The 21349-nt window shown below is 53.0% G+C and overlaps 1 protein-coding gene across 3 annotated transcripts in view; it reads right to left on the bottom strand.

The window, feature by feature from the left end:
• Positions 1 to 21349, bottom strand: part of GCK (glucokinase) — a 56061-nt gene that overhangs the window by 33773 nt on the left and 939 nt on the right. For 2 of the 3 annotated variants that reach the window (XM_082399861.1, XM_082399863.1), the window contains one exon: positions 13950 to 17115. In XM_082399861.1, coding sequence (XP_082255987.1) covers positions 13950 to 13994 — 45 coding nt within the window. In that variant the 5' untranslated portion in view covers positions 13995 to 17115. Of the gene's footprint in view, positions 1 to 13949; positions 18292 to 21349 lie in introns of those variants that run through there. The other variant, XM_082399862.1, reaches the window with a different exon arrangement.

Here is a 21349-nt window from a genome sequence, read left to right as displayed (position 1 = left end):
TGACCATGTGGCCAGAACTGCCCGTCATGAGCTGAATGCGGTCAGAGCTGCTAAGTCATCAGATCGGGCAGGCCCCGCAGCCATCCACCGTAAGATGGAAGTGGGGCATCTGCAATCAGGCTCAAGCAGGTCCAGCTGCAGGAACAGCTGGCCCAGACCCACCTGTCACCTACCACTCCTGCACCGATGCCCCCGTGCCCCTCTCTCAGCTCACACAGATGGCCTTCCCTTTGCCTGGCTGCGGAGGAGGGCAAAACCCCACCCACGCCTGGTCCACGGACAGGTCAGCTTGGCCGGTTGGTACAAGCTGGGAGTGGACTTCTGCTGCACCGCAGTCCCACTCAGGGGTGGCCCCAGAAGACAGCGGTGAGGAGAAATCCTCTCAAGAGCCAGAGTGTGGGGCAGGGCACCCAGTGACGCACTTTGTGAGGAGAGAGAAGTGGCCCAAAGCTCAAGGTACCCAGAGACCATGGACAGGGGTGGATAGCTTAGCTGGAAGGAGAGAGATTAAGAGGACTGGGGACAGGAGAGGTGTGGGGAGGAGGCGTATAGATAAATCCAGGTGCGTGGGAACAAGTTTGAGGAGTTACTGCCTGTGAGAAACCATCTGCTAGAGAAGAGGCACTAAATAAACACATGGAGGACTGACCAGCAGCTCCTTACGTCAGCTCAGTGTTTACACGATGCCCTCACAAACCAATAACAGTGGTGGCGGAGGTGGAAGCTGCGTCTACACCCGGAAGCATAGGCTCCCTTTTGCCAAGGCTGACCTAGCTTTTGCTGCTGTCAAATGTGTGACCTGCCAGTATCAGAGACCGACCCTAAACGCCTGGTGTGACACTGTTCCTCCAGGAGACCAACCAGCCACGACTCGGTGACAGGTTGACTACCCTGGACCCTTTCCTCTCTGGACGGGGCAACAGTTCATCTGATATTCCAGGCACGCATCTGCCTTTCCTATGTTCAGTGTTTCAGCCAGTTCCACCAACCGAGGAACCACAGAATGTCTGATCTACTGATGTGAGATCCTCCACGACATGATCGCAGACGAAGGACCCGCTTCATGGCAAAGGAGGCTTGGCAGTTAGCCCACGGTCCACAGGATCCACTAGCCCTCCCACCTAGAAGCTGCCCCCCTTGTACAGTGGTCAAACAGCCTCCTGAAGGTACAACTGAGCTGTCAGCTTGAAGATGCTCCCCTATAGAAGGGGCGGGTGTCCTCCAGGGTGCAATGTCCTCTTTAATGGCCACTGGGTGATGCTGTGTCCTTAGAAGGTAAAATACACGGGTCTGGGAACCAAAGGCTCTTCATCACTCCTCCTGACCCATTTGGGGAATTTGTTCTTTCTGTACCCACAACCTTAGATTCTGTGGGCCTAGAGGTCCTGGTTCTCAGAGGAGGGCTGCTTCCAGTAGAGGTACAAGAAGAGTCCCGCTGAATTTAAAGCTATAATTGTGACCTGCTCACCCATGCTCCTTGTGCCAGTAGCCAGGCAGGCAGAGAACAACAGCCAAGGCCAAGGAGCTCGACTGGGTACAGTGAAGGGCACTGGGTCTGGGGTGGCTGGAGTGTGGCAGCAGATTTCAGGCCTTGAGGCTATAATCTGGGCTGCCCTCTGAGGGTCAGGGTCTGGCTCTGTGCCGAGGCCACGGGAGGTTCTGTGCAGGGAAGGCACGCCTGGAATTGCGCTTAGATGGCTCACTCTGGAAGCAGTGGGAAAAGTGGGCTTGCAAGGCGAGGACCTGGAGTGGGACGGTCAGCGGAGCCAGGCGTGGGGGTGAGGATGGGAGGGCAGAAGGGCTGCTGGGGCCAGCTGGCCAAGGGGCACACGGCAAGGATGGGCTCTGCAAGACAGAGCCGAGCGCAGGCCTGTGAGTGTCTTGGTGAGTGGAGCTGGGCTGTGTGGGGGCCACGCTGCTGTTAGGACAGGCATGGATGGGGGTCAGGCCGGGTGTGCCCAGAACAGGGCCCTTGTCCTGTGTCCCTACACCAGCCCTCTGACTCCTGAAGGCTGCTGATTCTAGTGTCTCGGGCAGCCAGCGCCTCAGGCTGGGCCGGTCAGATTGCGCCCACCCTGTGGATCTCCAGTGGGTTCGTGGTCCCAACAGAGCCCCGAGGAGACCTTCCTGGGAATCGTATCTAGCAGGAACTCACAGGGAAGAGCTCTGCTTTCTCTCTGGTTATAAGGCTGTAAGGCTGTGAGCCTGGCGCTCCTATGACCGGGTCCCCATCGTCAGGTGGGGAGAGTGACGCCAGCCCCAGACAGAGGTGGACAGAGGGACCCTGGCCGCCTTTGAGTCTCAGATCCTGTTCCCCAAAGCTGCCCTCATCTCAGCACATGGAGCTTGGCCCATCAGGCCAGTCCAGCCCCTCTTTGCTTCCTCTGGTTCCATTGAGTTTGCGTTGCTTATGGCCAGAGATTCCTGACGATTCCCTGGGTGACCACCTGTCAGAGTGGCTGTGACCTGTGCTATCGAGGGTGGTAGCCACTGGCTACATGTGGCTCTTGGGCACCTGAAATGTGGCAAGTCCACATTGGGAGATGCTGTACGTGGAAAATACACATGGCTTTGGAAAGCAATATGAACCATAGCATGTGAAATATTTCATTAACAGTTTTTATGTAGATTACACATTTCAATGATAATTTTTTTTTTTTTTCGGCCGCACTGCGCAGCTTGCAGGATCTTAGTTCCCCAACCAGGGACGGAACCTGGGCCCTCAGCAGTGGAAGTACAGAGTCCTAACCACTGGACCGCCAGGGAAGTCCCAATAATATTCTGTTTATAGTGGGTTACATAAAGCATCATGAAAATTAATCTATTTCTTTTTACTTCTGTAACGTGCCTACTAGAAAATGCCGCGTTTCCCCTGGACGGTGACGTGCGGGGGTATGTGCCTGCATTGGAGGGAAGGCTGACACCTTGAGGGTCACCCATCAGACACAAGCAGAGCACTTGGCCGTGGACAAGGGGAAAGGCGGGGGACTCCTGGCTGTTCCTGGCGGTGCTGTCTCTTCATCCTCACGGACCAGAAGCGTCAAGTCCTTGCCCCTCCCCTAGGAAAGTGGTTTTCTCCTGTGCTGCAGGGCCTCGTGACCCAACGTGTCCCGTCCTGAGTGTTCCTCCTGCCTCGAAACCCTCATGGGCACATCCCATCTGGGCTGGCTTCCCCCTCAGGCCCCTGTGCAGCATCCCTTCTCGCTGGCCTTCCTGGCCGACCCACCTGGAAAGGATTGAAAAGGAAGGGCGTGCCGTGCACCTCATCCCAAACTCCCTAAGATGCCCAGGAGCCACCTGCCCTGGTTCTCAGTCCCTTCCTTCTGCTGTTTATGGGCCCTCAGCCCCTCCCCTAGCCTGGCCTCTCCTGCCCTCCACTGGGCCACGCAGGAGTCTGGTACCAATTCCTGAACGTAGGGAAAACGCAGGCTGTGACCTTGCACGGGTCTGGGCTTGGGCAGCCTCCTCTTTTGCCCTCCTTAGGGCTGCCCAGGAGGGGGAATAGCTCTGTGTGGTTTGTTTTATAAGATTTTGATGAAAAGTGTCAGAATTTTTTGTTTTGGCTGTGCCCCACGGCATGCAGGATCTTAGTTCCCCGACCAGGGATCTAATCCGTGCCCGCCGCAGTGGAAGCACGGAGTCTTAACCACTGGGCCGCCAGGGGAGTCCTAAAAGTGTCAGAATTTGATTAAAAGCGTGTGTGTGGTTGGGCGGGTGTGGGGGGGCGGATATCTACAGCTGAAAAGAAAAAGTCCTCAAAGCCAGTGAGCCAAAGGGTGAGGCAGGCAGGCGGGGCTGTGCCCATCACTGAGGTGGGAGGAGGGTGGCCAGGGAGGCAAAGCCACCGTCCCCAAGAATTCCTAGTCCTTGGAGTCTGTGAAACATGGCCTTACATGGCAAAAGGGACGTGGCAGCTGTTAAGAACCCTGAGACAGGGAGATGGTCCGGGATTATCCCGTGGGCCCAATGACATCATAAGCATCCTTAGAAGAGGGAAGGGGGAGGCAGGAAGGTCAGAGAAGAAGATGCAATGACAATGACGGAAGCAGAGATCGGAGGGACGGAGGACGCAGGGCGAGGACTCTGTATCTTCTGGAAGCAGGCGCATCACGTTCCTCTTCCCATCTGTCTACTTGTGGGACTTCTCTGCGCTTCTACTCACGGTGGAAGTGTTGTTCTGGAAAGGTCGGCGCTCGGTTACCTAGCATAAGGGCCCCGTCCTAATCATGCCTGCGAGAGGCGCACACTCAGGGGCTCACACCCACACAGCAGCCCAGGGGGGCACTGTACAGGAGGGGAAACTGAGGTCTGGAGGGATTTCAAAGTCGCCGAAGGCCGCCCTGCTGGAAAGGGGAAGAGCGGGGTTGAGCCTCCAGCCCAGCCAGGCACAGGCCGGGAGCAGAGGGCAGTCCTTGGAGGTGGAGCTGGCCTCCTTCCCATCTGGGTGCCCAGACCAGTTCTGCTCTCTCTGGGGAGTGCTCACGAGGGAGGGTCTTTATCTCCTCCTGCCCCTCACCTCCCCTGGGGGCAAAGGATGGATCTGCTGGGTCCTTACAGGCCTGAAGTACTCCACCCAGGTCTGTTGCTGATGCCCTGTGAGGGACAAGATAGATGGGCTCCAGACTAGGCATTTACAACTGGCCTCTTGTTTACATTGCTTGGGGTGAGAAAAAGAGGGGCTTCAGCCCGGACATTTACAACCAGCCTCCTGTTTGCACTTCAAAATAGAAATAACAACAGAAACAAGGTAAATAGCCAGGCTTTGTCTCCTGAAGATACTTTAAGATAACAGTCATGGCAGGAACAGAGAGGGGCTAAACCCTGTTTGAGGAAAAGATCAAGAGGTCACATATTTCCCATCCTTGGGGCAAAGGAGACACTACACATGCGCAGAAAGTCTCCTTGGGGCTCAAAAAGGAGGGGGCGCTACCCCATAATATGTGATGCCAAGGCCCCCCATAGGCCTCTGGGCTGGAATCCATCATGGAAGAAAATTGCGCACGCATGTTGGGGAGGTCCTAGGGCAGGTCAGGTGTGGAAAAAGAAACCAGGTAATTGGCCAAAGGTAAACAAAGACCCGGAAGAACTGCCCTATGTGAATGCTTTAACCGCCTCTTCACCGCGCTCCTCCTCGTTAGGGGGGACGCCCACACCCTTGCTCTCCGGGTGTGCATCTCTGCCTTGCTTCTGTCTTAACTAAACAAACGGTTTCTCTGTGTGCTCTCCCACTTGTTGTACTGTGTCTCTAATAGTCAACTTGTACCCGTTTTTACAGTTTTTGCCTCCTTGAGAAATGCATTTTTCACTGGGGGCAAGGGCCAGGGGAATTTTGTTCCTAGCCTCTAGTCCCTGGTGGTCTAGCAGCTAGGATTCCTGGTTTTGATCCAGGCTGCCCAGGTTCAATTCCTGGGCAGGGAACTAGATCTCGCTTCAAGCCACCGCTCACTGCCGTCTCTCCGAGATCAAACAGGTCTCCTGCCTGGGCAGGGTGGCCGGCACAGTGGGCCCCCGAGGGATGGGCAAGCCCAGGGTGCCCAGCGTGGAGGACCACAGCCCGTGCCGAGCTGGCTCACCACTCAACACCCAGGGGCCTGCCCAGGGCTCAGGGGTCTGCCGAGCTGTGTGTGGCAGGGGTGTGTTGGAAGGTCAGCAGGCGTCTACAGGCATTCACAGGACACAAGGCAGTGGTCCTGAATGTGCTTCCCAAAGTACACTATGCTAGGACACCTTGGAGGGGCGGGAGCAAAGGAGACAGTGTAGGCAGTGTCAACCCCGGAGCAGTGAGCAGAGGTGGCCAGAGCCCTGGGGCCTCTCAGAAGCTCCTGGTCCCCGCGTCCCCATCTGATCGACCTCCAGCCACACCTCACAGAAGTCTCCACACCCAGCCTCGGTGGCACACGCTGCTATTGCCCCATTTTGCAGACCAGGCAGGTGAGGCCCAGAGCTGCCCAGATCTCAGCAAGCCTCGAGGGAGCTGGCTCCAGAGCCCATGCAGGCTCTGCCCTCTCCAGGGGCCGCCTCTGGGCTCACGAAGCTCCTGCCTAAGAACAAATGCTCTCACTGAACCCAAGTCTCCATCACTCACCCTGTGTGACTTCAGCAGCCCACAGGGCTTCTCTGCCTGCAGAGCCCTCCTCTGTGAAATCAGGGGCAGGACAGCCTCTGAGAACCATCGCCGAGAACAGCCAGTGGTTCAGCAGCAGGCAGACCTGGCCGGCGGGGACTTGGGAGCAAGGGCCCATCGCTGGGGCTCTTCCCCTCGGTGAGACTCCTGCTTGGGTCCAGCACCAGGGGGGGAGACTTGGAAGACCTGCCCACTGCCGCCAGCTGGGCAGGTGCAGCACGGTGGGGGCAGCCGGTGGGGGGGGGCAGAGCAGATATGGATTGAGCGAGACATGTGAAGAGCAAGTGCAGGGATGGGAAGGGGGCGGTGATCAAGAGCAGGGCAGGATGACTGCAGGGGGTCCTGAGGCATCGGGGCCCAGGGGGAGCCGGCCGCCCACCCGGAAGGGTGGGTTCTCTGGCACGGTCTGCCCGCACACCTGGCCCTTTGTCCCCCTTACCCCGCAGGACCGCTCTTGTTCTGGGTACACGCTCTGGCCTTCATGGCCTCTGCAGCCCCGCTCCCCCAGTGCCCCTCCCAATCACCTCCCTTCGGTCTAGCACACGGCTGGGCTGTCAGCACCTGGCAATTCCCGCTGGTTCCAGCAGCTGGTGGGACCCCCGGCACCCAGGTCGGCGTCCGGAAGCTGCCCTGCTCTTGATCACCGCTCCCTTCCCATCCTCGCACCTGCTCTTCACATGACAGGGGAGCCTACGGGAGGCTCAGAGCCCAAGCACCCTGGCCCACCCCAGCCCTCAGGACGGGACCTTCTGGCATCAATGGCCGGAGGAGGGTGAGCCAGACTGGCTTTCTCCGGGGTCAGGGAGAGGCCTGGGCCAGGAGCTCAAGTCTCGTGGAGAGGAGAGCCCAAGACCCAAAGAGAGAAAATGTGAACACGTGTCCGAAAAGCAACAAAGACCAAAAAAAGACCATCTGAATCAGGGGGAAGTGGTCCATATTCTGGGGTGGAAGGTTCATCTCTCCCCAGGTCAAAACCCCCATGGTGCTTTTTATGAAACTTGACAACTGGCTTTAAACTTCACTGAGAAAGGGGAGGCAGGAGCTGGCACCACAGCCGTAGCTGAAACGTGAGTGGCTGCAGTGAGAGATTCCTTGGAGCAGAAGTAAACAAACAGAAATGGACCCTCATCAGGCACATGTACTTGCTGGAACTTAGTCCCATAAAGCTGGCTTCTCTAAACGGCTCGATGGCCTGTACACAAACTGGTCACCAGGAAACGGCTGCTCTTTCAGAAATAAAGGAATAGAATACATGGCGCAAGAGAGGAGATGGGGGTGGTCAGACGACCAGGGGCCTTGGTGGACGCCAAGAAGCTTCCCGGGAGGCCCCTGGAGGCTGAGGAAGGAAGTGGCCTGGGAGAGGAAGGCGTGGGCCCAGCAGGGAGTCCTGTGCTGAGCAGAGCAGGGGTGCCGAGGAGGGGCCCGAGGGGACTCCAGTCTGGGAGGAACCTGGGCAGGGGGCAGACCCAGCCCTGAGGGGGTGATGTGGGAGGCAGCAGGCTTGGGGGGGGGCGAGGGGGCCTCTTCTCAATGTGCACCCAGCCCGAGACAGAGAGAGGGACAGAGACACAGAGAAACAGCGAGAGACACACACAGACACAGTGACAGCAAGAGACACACACAGAGATGAAGAGACAGAGAGACAGACCAAGAGAGACACAGAAAGAGAGGGAAAGAAAAAGAGGCAGAAATAGACAAAGAGAGAGAGATAGGGAGATAGAGACACACACACAGAGATGCAGAGACCGAGACAGAGAGACAGGAGAAGGAGAGAGACAGAGAAACAGAGAGAGAGACAGAGAAACAGAGAGAGAAACAGAGGAAGAGCTGCGTCCTCCTGAGGATCAGCGTCCGCCCACGAGAAGGGAAGTGAGATGAAGGCGGAGGGGCCGGGCCAGGCTAGGCCTGACTCTCTGTCGCAGGGATGGGGGGACATGGGGAACATGCCTGGGCTGTCCCCAAAGGCTGCAGCGCAGCCCACAGCGGGGGCCCCAGAACCTTCCCTGGAGGGCCTCCCTTGAATGCAGCTCTCACCTCTCTTGCCTCAGGTGGCTGGAGGGCAGCTCTGCAGAAATCGGGGAGGCGGCCGAGAGCACTCTGTGCCTCTCCCCCGCTCCCACCCTCCGGTCCTGCTGCTGCAGGAGCAGGCGTGGGCCTGGCTGGGTCTGCACTGCGTCTCACTGCTGGGTCCCCTTAGCCTGCTCCTGACCCGAGAAGCCGCAGACGATGACGCCTCTCCGGAGCACGGTCATGCTGGGGACTTTAACGCTCTTCCTGAGGCGCCTGGACCCTGAGGCCTGGGACGCAGGCCGTTTGCTCAGCCCTCCTGGGGCAGTCTCTGCTCCACGGCCTCCCAGCCCAGCCCCGTCACGGGACTGCAGCGACAACGTCTCACACTGCTCAGAGCCAGCGGCTCCTGGCCGAGAGGGGCCCACGGCAGGCAGGCACAGCCCCGGCCCCTGCTGCTGAATCCACACCAGCCACGGGGAGCCTGGTTCCCCCCACACTCAGGGTCTTATCACCGCTCTGTCAGTGGGGCCATCTGCTCCTCCCTGCGTAGGCCCCTTTCCCAGAACACCTGCTTGGGGGCCACCTGGAGCTTCGCGTCCTCCTGAGCATCTGGCAGTAGCAAGGTCTCCAAGGGGCTTGGGGGGAGGGGCATCTCTCCTGCTGGGGCCCCAGATCCGCTGGGACAAGTCCTGCCAGGGAACCTGGATAAGCATGCCTGCCAAGTGATGCAGACTCACCCCATCTCTGAGCCTTCTCCTTCAGCAGCAAAGTGCCCAGGGCAGCTGAGGGGGGCTGAATGCAGGGAGGTCAGTGCCCCCTATGGCTCTCACCCCCACCCCTCATGCTATAGACTGAATTGTGTTCCCCCAAGTTCATAGGTCGAAGCCCTAACCCCCAGTGTATGGTGTCAGGAGGTGGGGCCTTTGGGAAGTGCTTAGGGTTAGATGAGGGCATGAGGGTAGAGCCCCCACAAGAGGAAGAGATCAGAATGCTCTCCCTCCCCCCCGCAACTATGTGAAGACACAGCAGGAAGGCAGCCGTCTGCAAGCCAGGAAGGGAGCCCTCCCCAGAATCCGACCATGATGTCACCCTGATCTCAGACTTCCAGTGTCCAGAACTGTGAGGAAGCAATGTCTGCTGGTTAAGTCACCCAGTCCACAGTATTTTGTTATGGCAGCCGGGCAGACTAAGACACCTGGAGTGTTACCTTCCCAGCTTTCCTCCTGAAAAGTGCTCCCCAAACCCACCACACAAAGCAAACTGTACGGGCTCTGGAGCCCCCATCGCTCCCGCCCACCAGCAGAAGGGCGCAAATGAGGGAGGGGGAAGAATAGACCAGGAACTTCCAGGAAGAATAGGCCAGGACCTCGGCCTTATGTCCTGTGAATGCCTGTAGACGCCTGCTGACCTTCCAACACACCCCTGCCGCACACAGCTCGGCAGACCCCTGAGCCCAGGACCCAATTTCAGGTCTCCTAGAAGTTGTGCCATCAAGAGATAGAACTCCATAGCAACATAAATGTCCACTGACAGATGACCGGATAAAGAAGACATGGTACATATATACACTGGAATATTACTCAGCCACAAAAAAGAACGAAATAATGCCATTTGCAGCAACATGGATGGACCTAGAGATTATCATACTAAGTGAAGTAAGTCAGACAGAGAAAAACAAATATCTTATGATATCACTTATATGTGGAATCCAAAAAAAAATGGTACAAATGAACTTATTTACAAAACAGAAATAGACTCACAGGCATAAAAAACAAACTTATGGTTACCAAAGGGAAAAGGGAGGGAGGGATAAATTAGGAATTTGGGATTAACAGATACACACTGCTATATATAAAATAGATAAACAACAAGGACCTACTGTATAGCACAGGGAACTATATTTCATATGTTGTAATAACCGATAATGGAAAAGAATCTAAAAAAGGATATATGTATCTGAATCACTTTGCTGTATACCTGAAACACTGAAAATTAACTATACTTCATTAAAAAAATTTTTTTAAAGAAAAAGATGATATTTTTAACCCATTTACAGATGATGAAACTATGGGGAAAAAAAGAGAGATTTCCATGCCAAGGGAATGACTCAGTGGTGGGGTTCCACAGCCACAGTCTGGAGGGGAGGGGAAGCAGCATCAGTAGGAGCGGGCTTCCCCCAAGGAGCTCTAGAAAAACCAGGTAAGAAGCTGCCATCCCCACGGGGAAGCCACTGAAAACGGTACTGAGGCCACACACTCTTGCAGATTATAGGGGGATGACCACAGGTGATCCGACAGGTCACAGAGGCAAGATGAACCAGAGAAACAGAAAGGGCAAAACCAGGACTACCCTGGTGGCGCAGTGGTTAAGCACCCGCCTGCCAATGCAGGGGACACGGGTTCGAGCCCTAGTCCGGGAAGATCCCACATGCTGTGGAGCAACTAAGCCCGTGCGCCACAACTACTGAGCCTGCGCTCTAGAGCCTGCGAGCCACAACTACTGAGCCCATGTGCCACAACTACTGAAGCCCGTGTGCCTAGAGCCCATGCTCTGCAACAAAGAGAAGCCACCACAATGAGAAGTCCGCGCACCGCATCGAAGAGTGGCCCCCGGCTCGCTGCAACTAGAGAAAGCCCGCGCGCAGCAGCGAAGACCCGACACAGCCAAAAATAAATAAATTAATTAATTAATTTAAAAAAAAAAAAAAAGAGCGAGCAAAACCAGCAGCACTTCAGTTCCCTCCAAAGCAACCTGAAGGCTCTCCTCCTGGGAGCCTGCAGTGGATACAGCCCCAGCTGACCACTCCAGGCTACATGCTGGCTTGGGGTGGGTGTATCACTTCCGGGGATGCAGGGCTGGACCTGGGTGGGCCTGGCAGCAAAACCTCAGATCCTTAGGATGGCCCTGAAACCAAGCTGAAGCGCCGCCGCCCTGCTCCCCCAGCCCCCAGACAAGAGGTGGGTCCTCTGGGCAGCTAGGACAGATGGGAGGAGCGTGGATGTCGCAGCCCCACGCCTCCCTTGTCTGGCCCTGGCACCTTGCTAACTGGCACTCTAAGGGCAGCCGGCACAGGCCTAAGACAAGCGAAAAAAATCAGTAATACTCAGGCCCTCTTTCTTTAGAAATTTGGCATTTTGCTCGTCGTAACTTTTTGCATTGATTTTGATTCTTTAGAATTTGAATTAGAATATTATTTATCTTGATGACTGACGGTTTTGGTACCCCCTAAGGCATGTGCCAGAGGCGGTGCCTCCCTCTCCTCTCTGCCCCGACAAGGCTGTCAGTGAAACACGCCCCCTCCCCCACCAGCAATCTGGAACCAGCCTGGCTGCTGAACTGGGGCCAGCACGCCGCACGTGTGGAACAGAAATGGTTTACCGCGTGGAGCATTGTGTCCCTGGGACAAACGAGAAGGGGGTGTGGGCCAGCCCCAGTCTGACGTGGTGGGCTCCCCACACCAGCTCCCCACGGCGAGCCACAGGCCCCACCTCTCACTGTCGCCACGCCAGCTCTCTGCTTGTGCCAAAGACCCCGCCTCCCTTCTCCCCAGCTGGCCTCCACGGCCCCCTCGCGCAGGATTTCTCATCCAAACTCCGGCCATCGCCCCAGGAACCAGCAGACGCGGGCTTCCTGCTGCCTGCAGCTGCGGGCACCCTGACCCAGGCTGGTTGTTTTTCTCCCAACATCATTAGCTCTGCCAGGAGCAGAACGAGCCCAGTGTTTATGCTGACCTCGTCATTTCACAGAAGAAGGAGAAGAAAAGACATGTGAGGAGGAAACCATGCCAAGGGGACTGGATATGGGCCCTCTCCTCTGCCTCCCCCGCCCCGCCCGGCTCGGGGGAGCAGGCAGGCTCTTCCCTCTGCCCTGGCACCAGCCCTGGCTCCGCTCGCACACAGGGCTGGCTCAGAGGATGTCTGGATTTTTCTTTGCTTTGGAAAAAGTAACTGCTCTCCAATCCTCACCAGGAGCAACGGCCCTGAGGCTTCTTAGGAAGAGATTCCTGCAGGGAAGCGCAGGCACCTGAGACCTTTCATGATGTCTGTTGAGTCTTGCCTCATGCCTGGGCAGTTGGTTCTGCCACCAAGATCCCAGGCCCCAGGCCCCCAAGCTGGGGCTCTAAACTCCCCAGACCCTCTACCCAACAGAGGTCACCTCCCGGGCCTCCTGGCAGCCTGTGACTTCCAGGTCACAGGGCCGGAGTCTGGAGCAGCAGGGAGAGGACCTGGTCTGCCCAACAAAGTCAGTGCCTCAACTGGACAGCTACATGTAAAGGAATGAAATCAGAACACTCCCTAACACCATACACAGAAATAAACTCAACATGGATTAAAGACCTAAATGTCAGTCCAGACACCATCAAACTCTTAGAGGAAAACATAGGCAGAACACTCTATGACATACATCACAGCAAGATCCTTTTTGACCCACCTCCTAGAGAAATGGAAATAAAAACAAATATAAATAAATGGGACCTAATGAAACTTAAAAGCTTTTGCACAGCAAAGGAAACCATAAACAAGACCAAAAGACAACCCTCAGAATGGGAGAAAATATTTGCAAACGAAGCAACTGACAAAGGATTAATCTCCAAAATTTACAAGCAGCTCACGCAGCTCAATATCAAAAACACAAACAACCTAATCCAAAAATGGGCAGAAGACCTAAATAGACATTTCTCCAAAGAAGATATACAGATTGCCAACAAACACATGAAAGAATGCTCAACATCATTAATCATTAGAGAAATGCACATCAAAACTACAATGAGATATCATCTCACACCGGTCAGAATGGCCATCATCAAAAAATCTACAAACAATAAATGCTGGAGAGGGTGTGGAGAAAAGGGAACCCTCTTGCACTGTTGGTGGGAATGTAAATGGATACAGCCACTATGGAGAACAGTATGGAGGTTCCTTAAAAAACTAAAAGTAGAACTACCATACGACCCAGCAATCCCACTACTGGGCATATACCCTGAGAAAACCATAATTCAAAAAGAGTCATGTACCAAAATGTTCGTTGCAGCTCTATTTACACTAGCCAGGACATGGAAGCAACCTAAGTGTCCATCGACAGATGAATGGATAAAGAAGATGTGGCACATATATACTACGGAATATTACTCAGCCATAAAAAGAAATGAAATTGAGTTATTTGTAGTGAGGTGGATGGACCTAGAGACTGTCATACAGAGTGAAGTAAGTCAGAAAGAGAAAAACAAATATAGTATGCTAACACATATATATGGAATGTAAGGGAAAAAAAAAAAGGTCACGAAGAACCTAGTGGCAAGACGGGAATAAAGACACAGACCTACTGGAGAATGGACTTGAGGGTATGGGGAGGGGGAAAGGTAAGCTGTGACAAAGTGAGAGAGTGGCATGGACATACATACACTACCAAACGTAAAATAGCTAGCTAGTGGGAAGCAGCCACATAGCACAGGGAGATCAGCTCGGTGCTTTGTGACCACCTAGAGGGGTGGGATAGGGAGGGTGGGAGGGAGGGAGATGCAAGAGGGAAGAGATATGGGAACATATGTATATGTATAACTGATTCACTTTGCTATAAAGCAGAAACACACCATTGCAAAGCAATTATACTCCAATAAAGATGTTAAAAAATAAAAATAAAATAAAATCATTACCAAAGTCAATGCCTCATAATTCACTCCCAGCAGGTCGTCCCTAAAGCACCTGCACATACAATCAGATACTGAGGCACAAACACTTGGTCAAGTTAAACAAACCACTGAATACAGGAACGAGTAAGAAGCACTTCTAGAAAACCGAATGCAGCAGAGAGCTACCTTTTCCTTCTTGGCGATCTCCATCCTGGCTCTGTCATCCAGCATTTGTACCGCAGCCCGCCCGGGGGAGCTGGAACCCCTCAGTGTCCCCCAACGGGCTTCCAAGGCAGAAATTTCCCCAGGCTTCTCCCAACCAAGGGTCACGGCCGGCCCGAGTGTCTGGTAGAATATGGTCCACCTTCTGGCTGGCTTCTGGCTTGAGGTTCAATCACAGAGTTTCCTCCTTTTCATTGTTCTCCAGCAAGCCTGCCAGCCTTCTCTTCTGGGTCCCAGTTGGGACCCTTCCCCACTGAGGCCTTGTCAGGCCAGGTATGGTCGAGGCAGGGCCATTGCCGGGCTCCAGAGCTGGTCAGCACTGGTCAGCTTTCTCTCCGGGCTGTGCTGAGCTGTGACGGCGTGGTATTCTCTAGACAGACTCAGCAGAAAAGGTCCTCCTTCCTCCTGTGGCTGGGGGACAGCTTTTGAGTAATTAAGCTGTGGGCGACTGTTCTTTTCTCACACCCCAACCTGCTTCCCTGAGGCTCAGTCACGGCCCAACACTTCCTGCTCTGACCAGGTGTGGAGTGGGGAATTCTCCTGCCAGGGCTTTCTGAGCTCCTGCAAGGGCCCACGCTGCCATGGCAACCAGGAACAGGCCTCTGCGCTCACACCCTCCAGCCTCTGCAGGGCTGACCATCCTGTCATTAGAGCTGCCATGCAGAAAACTGGGGCTGATGGCAAAAGGCCTCCATCCCCATCACCATAGCGACAGCCCAATCGCCTTATCACCGCAGGCTTTGCCACTTTGCCACTTCCAGTTCCCCGGGCAGGGTCACAGGGTCTTCCAAATTCATGTCCTAAGGAGGAGAGGCCCCCTTGAGTCTGGGAACCAGAGGAGAGGGAGCAGGTGGCTTAGCCAATGGCATTGCCACTCGTGCCCAGGCCACCCTCAGGCTTTGGTCACTGCCTTCCCTGACTACCATCTGGAAATATGAGCTCTGCTGGGATCCAGCAGAGGGAGAAAGAAGGAGTGGCCAGTGAGACCTCTCCAAATGGATACGCTGAAATATTTTTAAACCAATTTCGTATTGATGGTCATCTGGGCAGTTTCCGTTTTCCCCTGTTATAAATCTTGGCCTTTTACCAGGGTCAACACATGCATGTGTTTCTTCTGGATGCTTCCTAGAGGCTGAATTGCTAGGTCCAATGCTGGGCACATTTTATGATTGTGCAGACAGGACTACATTGGCCCCTTCAAATGGCTTCACCAATTAATCCTTCCAGTGTCATTAGGAGTTTGACACCATGCTGGGCAGTCCTTGAGATGATGAATCTTTATAACTTTTGCTTATCTGTCATCTCATTGTCATTTGAATTGCAAAGTGCTGGACACCTTTTCATATGTTTATGGTTATTTGTATTCCTTTTCCTAAGGATGATTTGTTTATATTACTTAACTGTTTTGTTATTGAATTGTCTTCTACTTTTCAATTTGTATAAACTATTTTTATATTCCATCCATAATATCTATTAATCCTTTTCTTGTTGAATATGCTGTATTACCTATTGCTAAACATATGGCTTGATCAATGGTGTCTTTTAACACACAGAAGTATTTCTTTTTTATGAATTTGTCTTGCTTTCTTTTTTTGAAGCTCGTGTCTTGTTAAGAAAAGCATTTCTGGGGGCTTCCCTGGTGGCACAGTGGTTGGGAGTCCGCCTGCCAATGCAGGGGACACGGGTTCGAGCCCTAGTCCTGGAGGATCCCACAGGCCACGGAGCAACTAAGCCCGTGAGCCATAACTACTGAGCCCGCACGCCAAACTACTGAAGGCCGCGTGCCTACAGCCCGTGCTCCGCAACAAGAGAAGTCACCGCAATGAGAAGCCCGCGCACCGCAACGAAGAGTAGCCCCCGCTCGCCGCAACTAGAGAAAGCCCGCGCGCAGCAACGAAGACCCAACGCAGCCAAAAATAAATAAATACATAAAATAATTTTTTAAAAAAAGAAAAGGATTTCCCACCCAAAATTAGAAAAATGTTCTCCCACATTTCCTTGTAATATTTTTCCAATATTTTAAAAATGTTCAGCACTTTGGCCCCTCTGGAATTTGCTTGTGTATAGTATGAGGTAGGAGTCTAACGTTTGTTGGCTATCTTTTCCCCACTGATTTGTATTGATAACTGCACCACAGTTTATGCTCCATTATTGTTATTTCTCTGTTGTGAGGGAACGGCTCTGCTCTGGTCACCTTGCAGGTGTCCTCAAAGGCCACCAGGCCAAGTCTGGGACCACAGCTAACCTGAGCCTGTCAGAACACTTCGTGATGCTCCAGGAACTGAGGCTGGACTTGTGAGGAGCTGCTCTGAGGCCACCGCACACTCTCCTCCACATCTGCCCAGGAGGCATCAGGCGGGTTTCCCCGCATCCCTGGTTCCCAGATGTGGGGCTTTCTGTCCCTGCCACCGGGGTGCAGCTGCCATCTAGAATGGGCTCCCAGCCAGAGGTGATGCCTTGGGGTGACTTGAGGTGCAGGCATCCAGCTCTCTTTGGTTGGGTGGCATCCTTTCTGGTGCATGGGACAAAGATGGGAAGTGGCACATTTGGGTGCTTTTTCTTTCTTTCCTTCTTTCCTTCCTCCTTCCTCCTTCCTTCCTTCTTTCTTTCCTTCCTTCTTTCCTTTTCTCTCTCTCTCTTTCTTTTCTTTCTTTTTATTTTGCTGCCTCTGTCAGCAACGGACTGTCTGAATGTAAAAGTGGCTGTTGGTACTCTGCCTGCCTTGGCCTCAGCTCTGTCTATGAGCTGGATGTCTCTCTGTCCATTCCTGTAGATACTGCATTCTTTCAGTTGGCACTTTTCAGTTTTTTGATATCTGGTGGGAAGGGATCCCTTCCTTTTATTTTCCTACAAAATTTTCTTTACCATAAGGCTTTTATCTTTCATATAAATCTTAGAATCTACTCTTCCCATTGCACTAAAATAATGCTGTTGATAATTTCATTGGAAAGGCATTGAATTTGTGGATTTGGGGATCCATTTTAGACAACAGACATCTTTATAATGCCAAGTCTTCTCATTCAGGAATGTAGCCAGTTGCCCTGTTTGTTCAGGTCTTCTTTTATGCCCTTCAGGTGAGCGTCATTATTTTTCTCTTATAGGTCGTATATATTTCTTATTAGATTTATTCCTAAAGAAAGGAAATATATTTATATGGAGGAGAAATTGTCATTATAATTATACTGATTAAAACATTTATGATTCACAAAGTACTTTTGTATTCATTCTGTCATTTGATCAGACAGTCTTGGGGCAGTAGGCAGGGCTGGTATTATTTTTACCACTTTCAAATGAGTTCATTGAGACTGGGGATGTTGAAGGATTGGGCTGCAAAGGCTCACCATCCCCCAAGGACAGGGGCCAAGGCAGTCCTCATGCAGAAGTCCCAGGTCCTGCTGCACAGCCCTGTGGCCTCCCTGGCCACAGATGACTGGAATGTCACCTGATCCAAGGGCAGCCACACTGCACACAGGTCAGAGCCTTGGGAGTGACCTCACAGGAGACATTTACCCAACAGAGACTGCCTGAAACAATAGGTGATCTTATGGGGGCCTCAAAGTGGCAGAATCTCTGAACATTCAAGTCTCCATAGGAAAGTCCTGCATCTTCCTCCCTGGGGTGAGGCAGAGGATGGTACATTCCTGGCGGAAGTATCTGTGGTGCAGGAGGGAGGGAGCCTCTTCAGGGCTCCCCTTGCTTCCTCCCCCCCCGACCCCTGCAGCTCTGGGACCTTGTGCTTCAGCCCCTCACTCTGCTAAGCCCCCATCACCCCGCCTCGCCCCAATTTAAACCTGCCTACCCTGGTTAGCCTCTTACTTTTTGCCGTTCTCCTCCTGCCCTCTTTGTGTCATTCTAGTGGAGTTCATATAAACATATGTATTTCATCTTCTATGTTTAAGCAGAAGTTTGTACCGATACTGTTTGGGGTTCGCTCACCTTTTTAATCTGGGCAAATCCCATTGCTTCTCCCAAGTGTCAAACACAAAGTCCTGGGCTTTGCTCTAATTGGATGGCCTACTCTGCCACTGTGGGGAGAAGGTCTGCATTGATTGGCTGAGACGTGGGTCAGGTGCCCATCTGTAGACCAATCTCTGAGGCAATAGGGATGGGACTATGTTGATTGGCTCAGACTTCCTGGCACGCATGTGGGAACAGGGATTGTGGGGCTGGAATGGGCTGGGGGGGGGGGGACTCTGTCGCTTGCACTTTCAGATTCTTAGTCGTGACTTTTCCTTTACGATGACTCCCATCCTGCTTTCTGCTCTCAGAGGTCCTGGGGACCAGGCTGCTGTGAGGCCCAGACTCCTCTTTCATGGTGGCCGGCTCTGCCCCTCTCCCAGGGCCTCTGCCTGCCCCACTTACCCCCTTCCTATTCTGCAGACTTTCTCCCACCTTCTGTGCAGGGCAGCACCACAGGAGTAAGGGTGCCTCAGATCAAGTCACCTTCCTAAGTGACCATGTATCCAGAGTGGGCTACACATCCATCCCTAGATCCGGAGCAGGGGAGGGGTTCCTGGTGGTACAAATACAGCTCCTGGGAAGCTCCTGAAGGACAGGCAGTTCTGAGGGTGCCTGTCCTTCTATTTCAGGGAGCTCTCAGCTGCCTCCTGTCTTCCTTGGCTGTGATCTCTTCCTGCCCCAGTGCCTCCAGGTAAATCTTACAGTATACCCGGTCCTCTCCTGCTCTGTCATCTTCTGGTCCCTCCCTGCTGGTGGCAGAGCCATGTCTGTGCCTGTCTTCCCTGTGGCCTGGAGAACCGAGTGGGAGCACAGGACACGTGGGTAAGCAGCGGTGGTAGCGAGCAGCCTTCCTGGGGGCTGGGTCTGCTAGTAGACCCCGGTTGATGGCATCAAGTCCGTGCTCCTTAGACTTGGTGAACTACTAAGAAGGTATAGGGGAGGAATAATTCTCCTCTGCCCTCTTTGGCTCTCCAGCTGGGCCTAGGAACTAAACTGACATTAACAGGAGAAAAGCATACAGGTTTTACTTAAATTTTTACCTGTACAGAGGCGCCTTCACGAGAGAATGAAGATCCAAAGAAGTGACCAGAGAAAAAGCTTTTATACTTTTATAAAAAAAACAATAAATTTGTGAAGAATTGACAGGACAGCGGGGTTGGGGGTCGGGAGAGTAAACTGCGGAGAAGTGACTAAGGAAAATGAGGGTTGGTTCAAAATAATCAGTATGTCAAAGCAACACATTTAAGGTGACATGCTCTGAACTCCTTTGGAGGCCTGACCACTTGGTGGCCCCTTTCAGGGCCCCTTTCCTGGGTAGGCTGCGGAGGCTGGTGTTAGGCTTAGAGTGAAAACAGCCCTGCTGCCCTGGCCTTGACTGGCCGGACAAGGGGGTACGGGGACCGAGGCCACTGAATGGCTGGTTTCCCCCCAGGGCTGGGCCTCCTGGAGTATGCCCCTCAGCCAGCTTTTATCCAGCTCCCTAGAGGGTTCCACTGTGCAGCTACATCGAGCGCCTTCTGGGAGCTGAGCAAAGCCTCGAAGGTGGGTGGCTGCCTGCCTTGCCCAGTGGGGGTGAACTTAGAGAGCCTCAGCCATTTGTCATGGGCAGCCTTGTACCAGTTCTGTCTGCAGGGCCCAGCAAACGAGGGGGGCCAGGACTCGAGAGAAATGTGCCATCCCCACAAGTGTGGGTGCTGCATGCATGATGTCAGCGCCCTGCCCTACAATCTTTTCTATCCCCATAATTGCAGACTTACAGGACAGCTGCAAGAACAGTACAGGGAAACTCCTGGATACCCTTCGTCCTGACTCTTTAAATTTACCACATTTGCTTTACCCTCCATATGTATTATAGATCTGAACCCTTTAAGAGCATGTTTCAGACAGGATGTCCTTTTACCCCTGAGTACTTGGGTGTATTTCCTAAACACAAAGAATTCACTTACATAACCACAACACCATGAGCAAAATCAAGAAATTAAAACAGATACAATACTAATCTGCAATCTATAGACCTTCCTCAGATTTCAGCCTACCATCAAATCTCCACTTCCCACAGCCAGCAGGACACCTGTAACCCACCATGACCTCTCCTCCTTTTTGTCATGAATGATAACAATACACGTAATCATCACTGTTGTTAAACATCTACTATGACTAGGGTTTGGAACATAATGTCTTATCATTCCCAGCAACATGCTTACGGAAAGGGTATTTTTCCAGTTTTACAGATGAAAGAGAGAAAGAGACTCAGAGGAGTTAATGGCTTGTTCACTTTTGTGGTTTTGTGGTTTGTGGAAGTGCTGGGACTGAATCCAAGTTGGGTGACAGCTGGGGTGTTGGAGTGGAAGGTGGGCCTTGCTACTCAGTAAGATGGATGAGCTTGGGGAGTTGGTAACCACATAGGCCAAGCGAGGCTTTCTGGGGTGATGGAGGACAAGCAAGGCCAGAGAGGAGGGAGAGCGCTGCTAGAGCTGTGAAAGTTTGTTACGTGTTTTGGTGTTGACGTGTGCCTCTCAGGAGCAATTTCCTTAACCTGAATCTCAGTTTCTATGTCTGTAAGGTGGTAATAATATTTTCCTCTGTTTTTGTGAGGATTAAATGAGGACGCATATGGAAAAGTGCTTGGTGTAAGGGGAACTTCAAGACAATTACTATTATGTGTCACGTGAATACATTTAAATCTATTCCAACCCAACACTGTCCTCCTGATTCCTCCTTTTGTACGACTTTTAGTGGCAAAGGAAAAGGGACTTTGAGAACTGTCTTCAGAAATGGCTCTCAACCGCCCCCTAGAGGTCAACTATGTCAGCGCAGTCAGGATGGGGCTGCACTAACAGCTCTCCACCATCCCGTGACACTGGCCTGGCGTTGGCTAAAGTCTGTTCTTAACGTTTAGTACCAAACTGGAGGGGATGTGGGAAAGCTCTCTCCACCCTCTGCACTTGGAAATAGCCAGGGAAGAGGGCCGGTGAGGAAGGTGCTGAGTGAAAGCAGGTGGCGGGAACTTCCTTCAGCCACAGGAATATTTAGAGCAATGGTTCTCTAAGCCACTGCTCCCCAGGGTGCATTTGGCAACGTCCAGAGACATTTTTGTATTTTTATTTTTATTTATTTGTTTGTTTGTTTATTTTTGGCCACACGGATGCAGGATCTTAGTTCCCGACCAGGGATCGAACCCGTGCCCCCTGCAGTGGAAGCTCAGAGTCTTAACCACTGCACGGCCAGGGAAGTCCCACCAGAGACATTTTTGGTTGCCAAATGGTCGGTGGGGTGCCACCAGCATCTAGTGGGTAAAAGGCCTGAGATGTTGCCTGCAATGCACGGACAGCCGCCAACAACAAAGAATTATCCAATCCGAAACAGCAACAGTGACAAGGTTGAGACACCCTGATTTAGGGTAA

The sequence above is a fragment of the Balaenoptera borealis genome (assembly GCF_965194805.1).
Source record: "Balaenoptera borealis genome assembly, chromosome: 7".
NCBI classification, from domain to species: Eukaryota; Metazoa; Chordata; class Mammalia; order Artiodactyla; family Balaenopteridae; genus Balaenoptera; species Balaenoptera borealis.
This window is presented reverse-complemented; position numbering and strand designations above follow the sequence as displayed.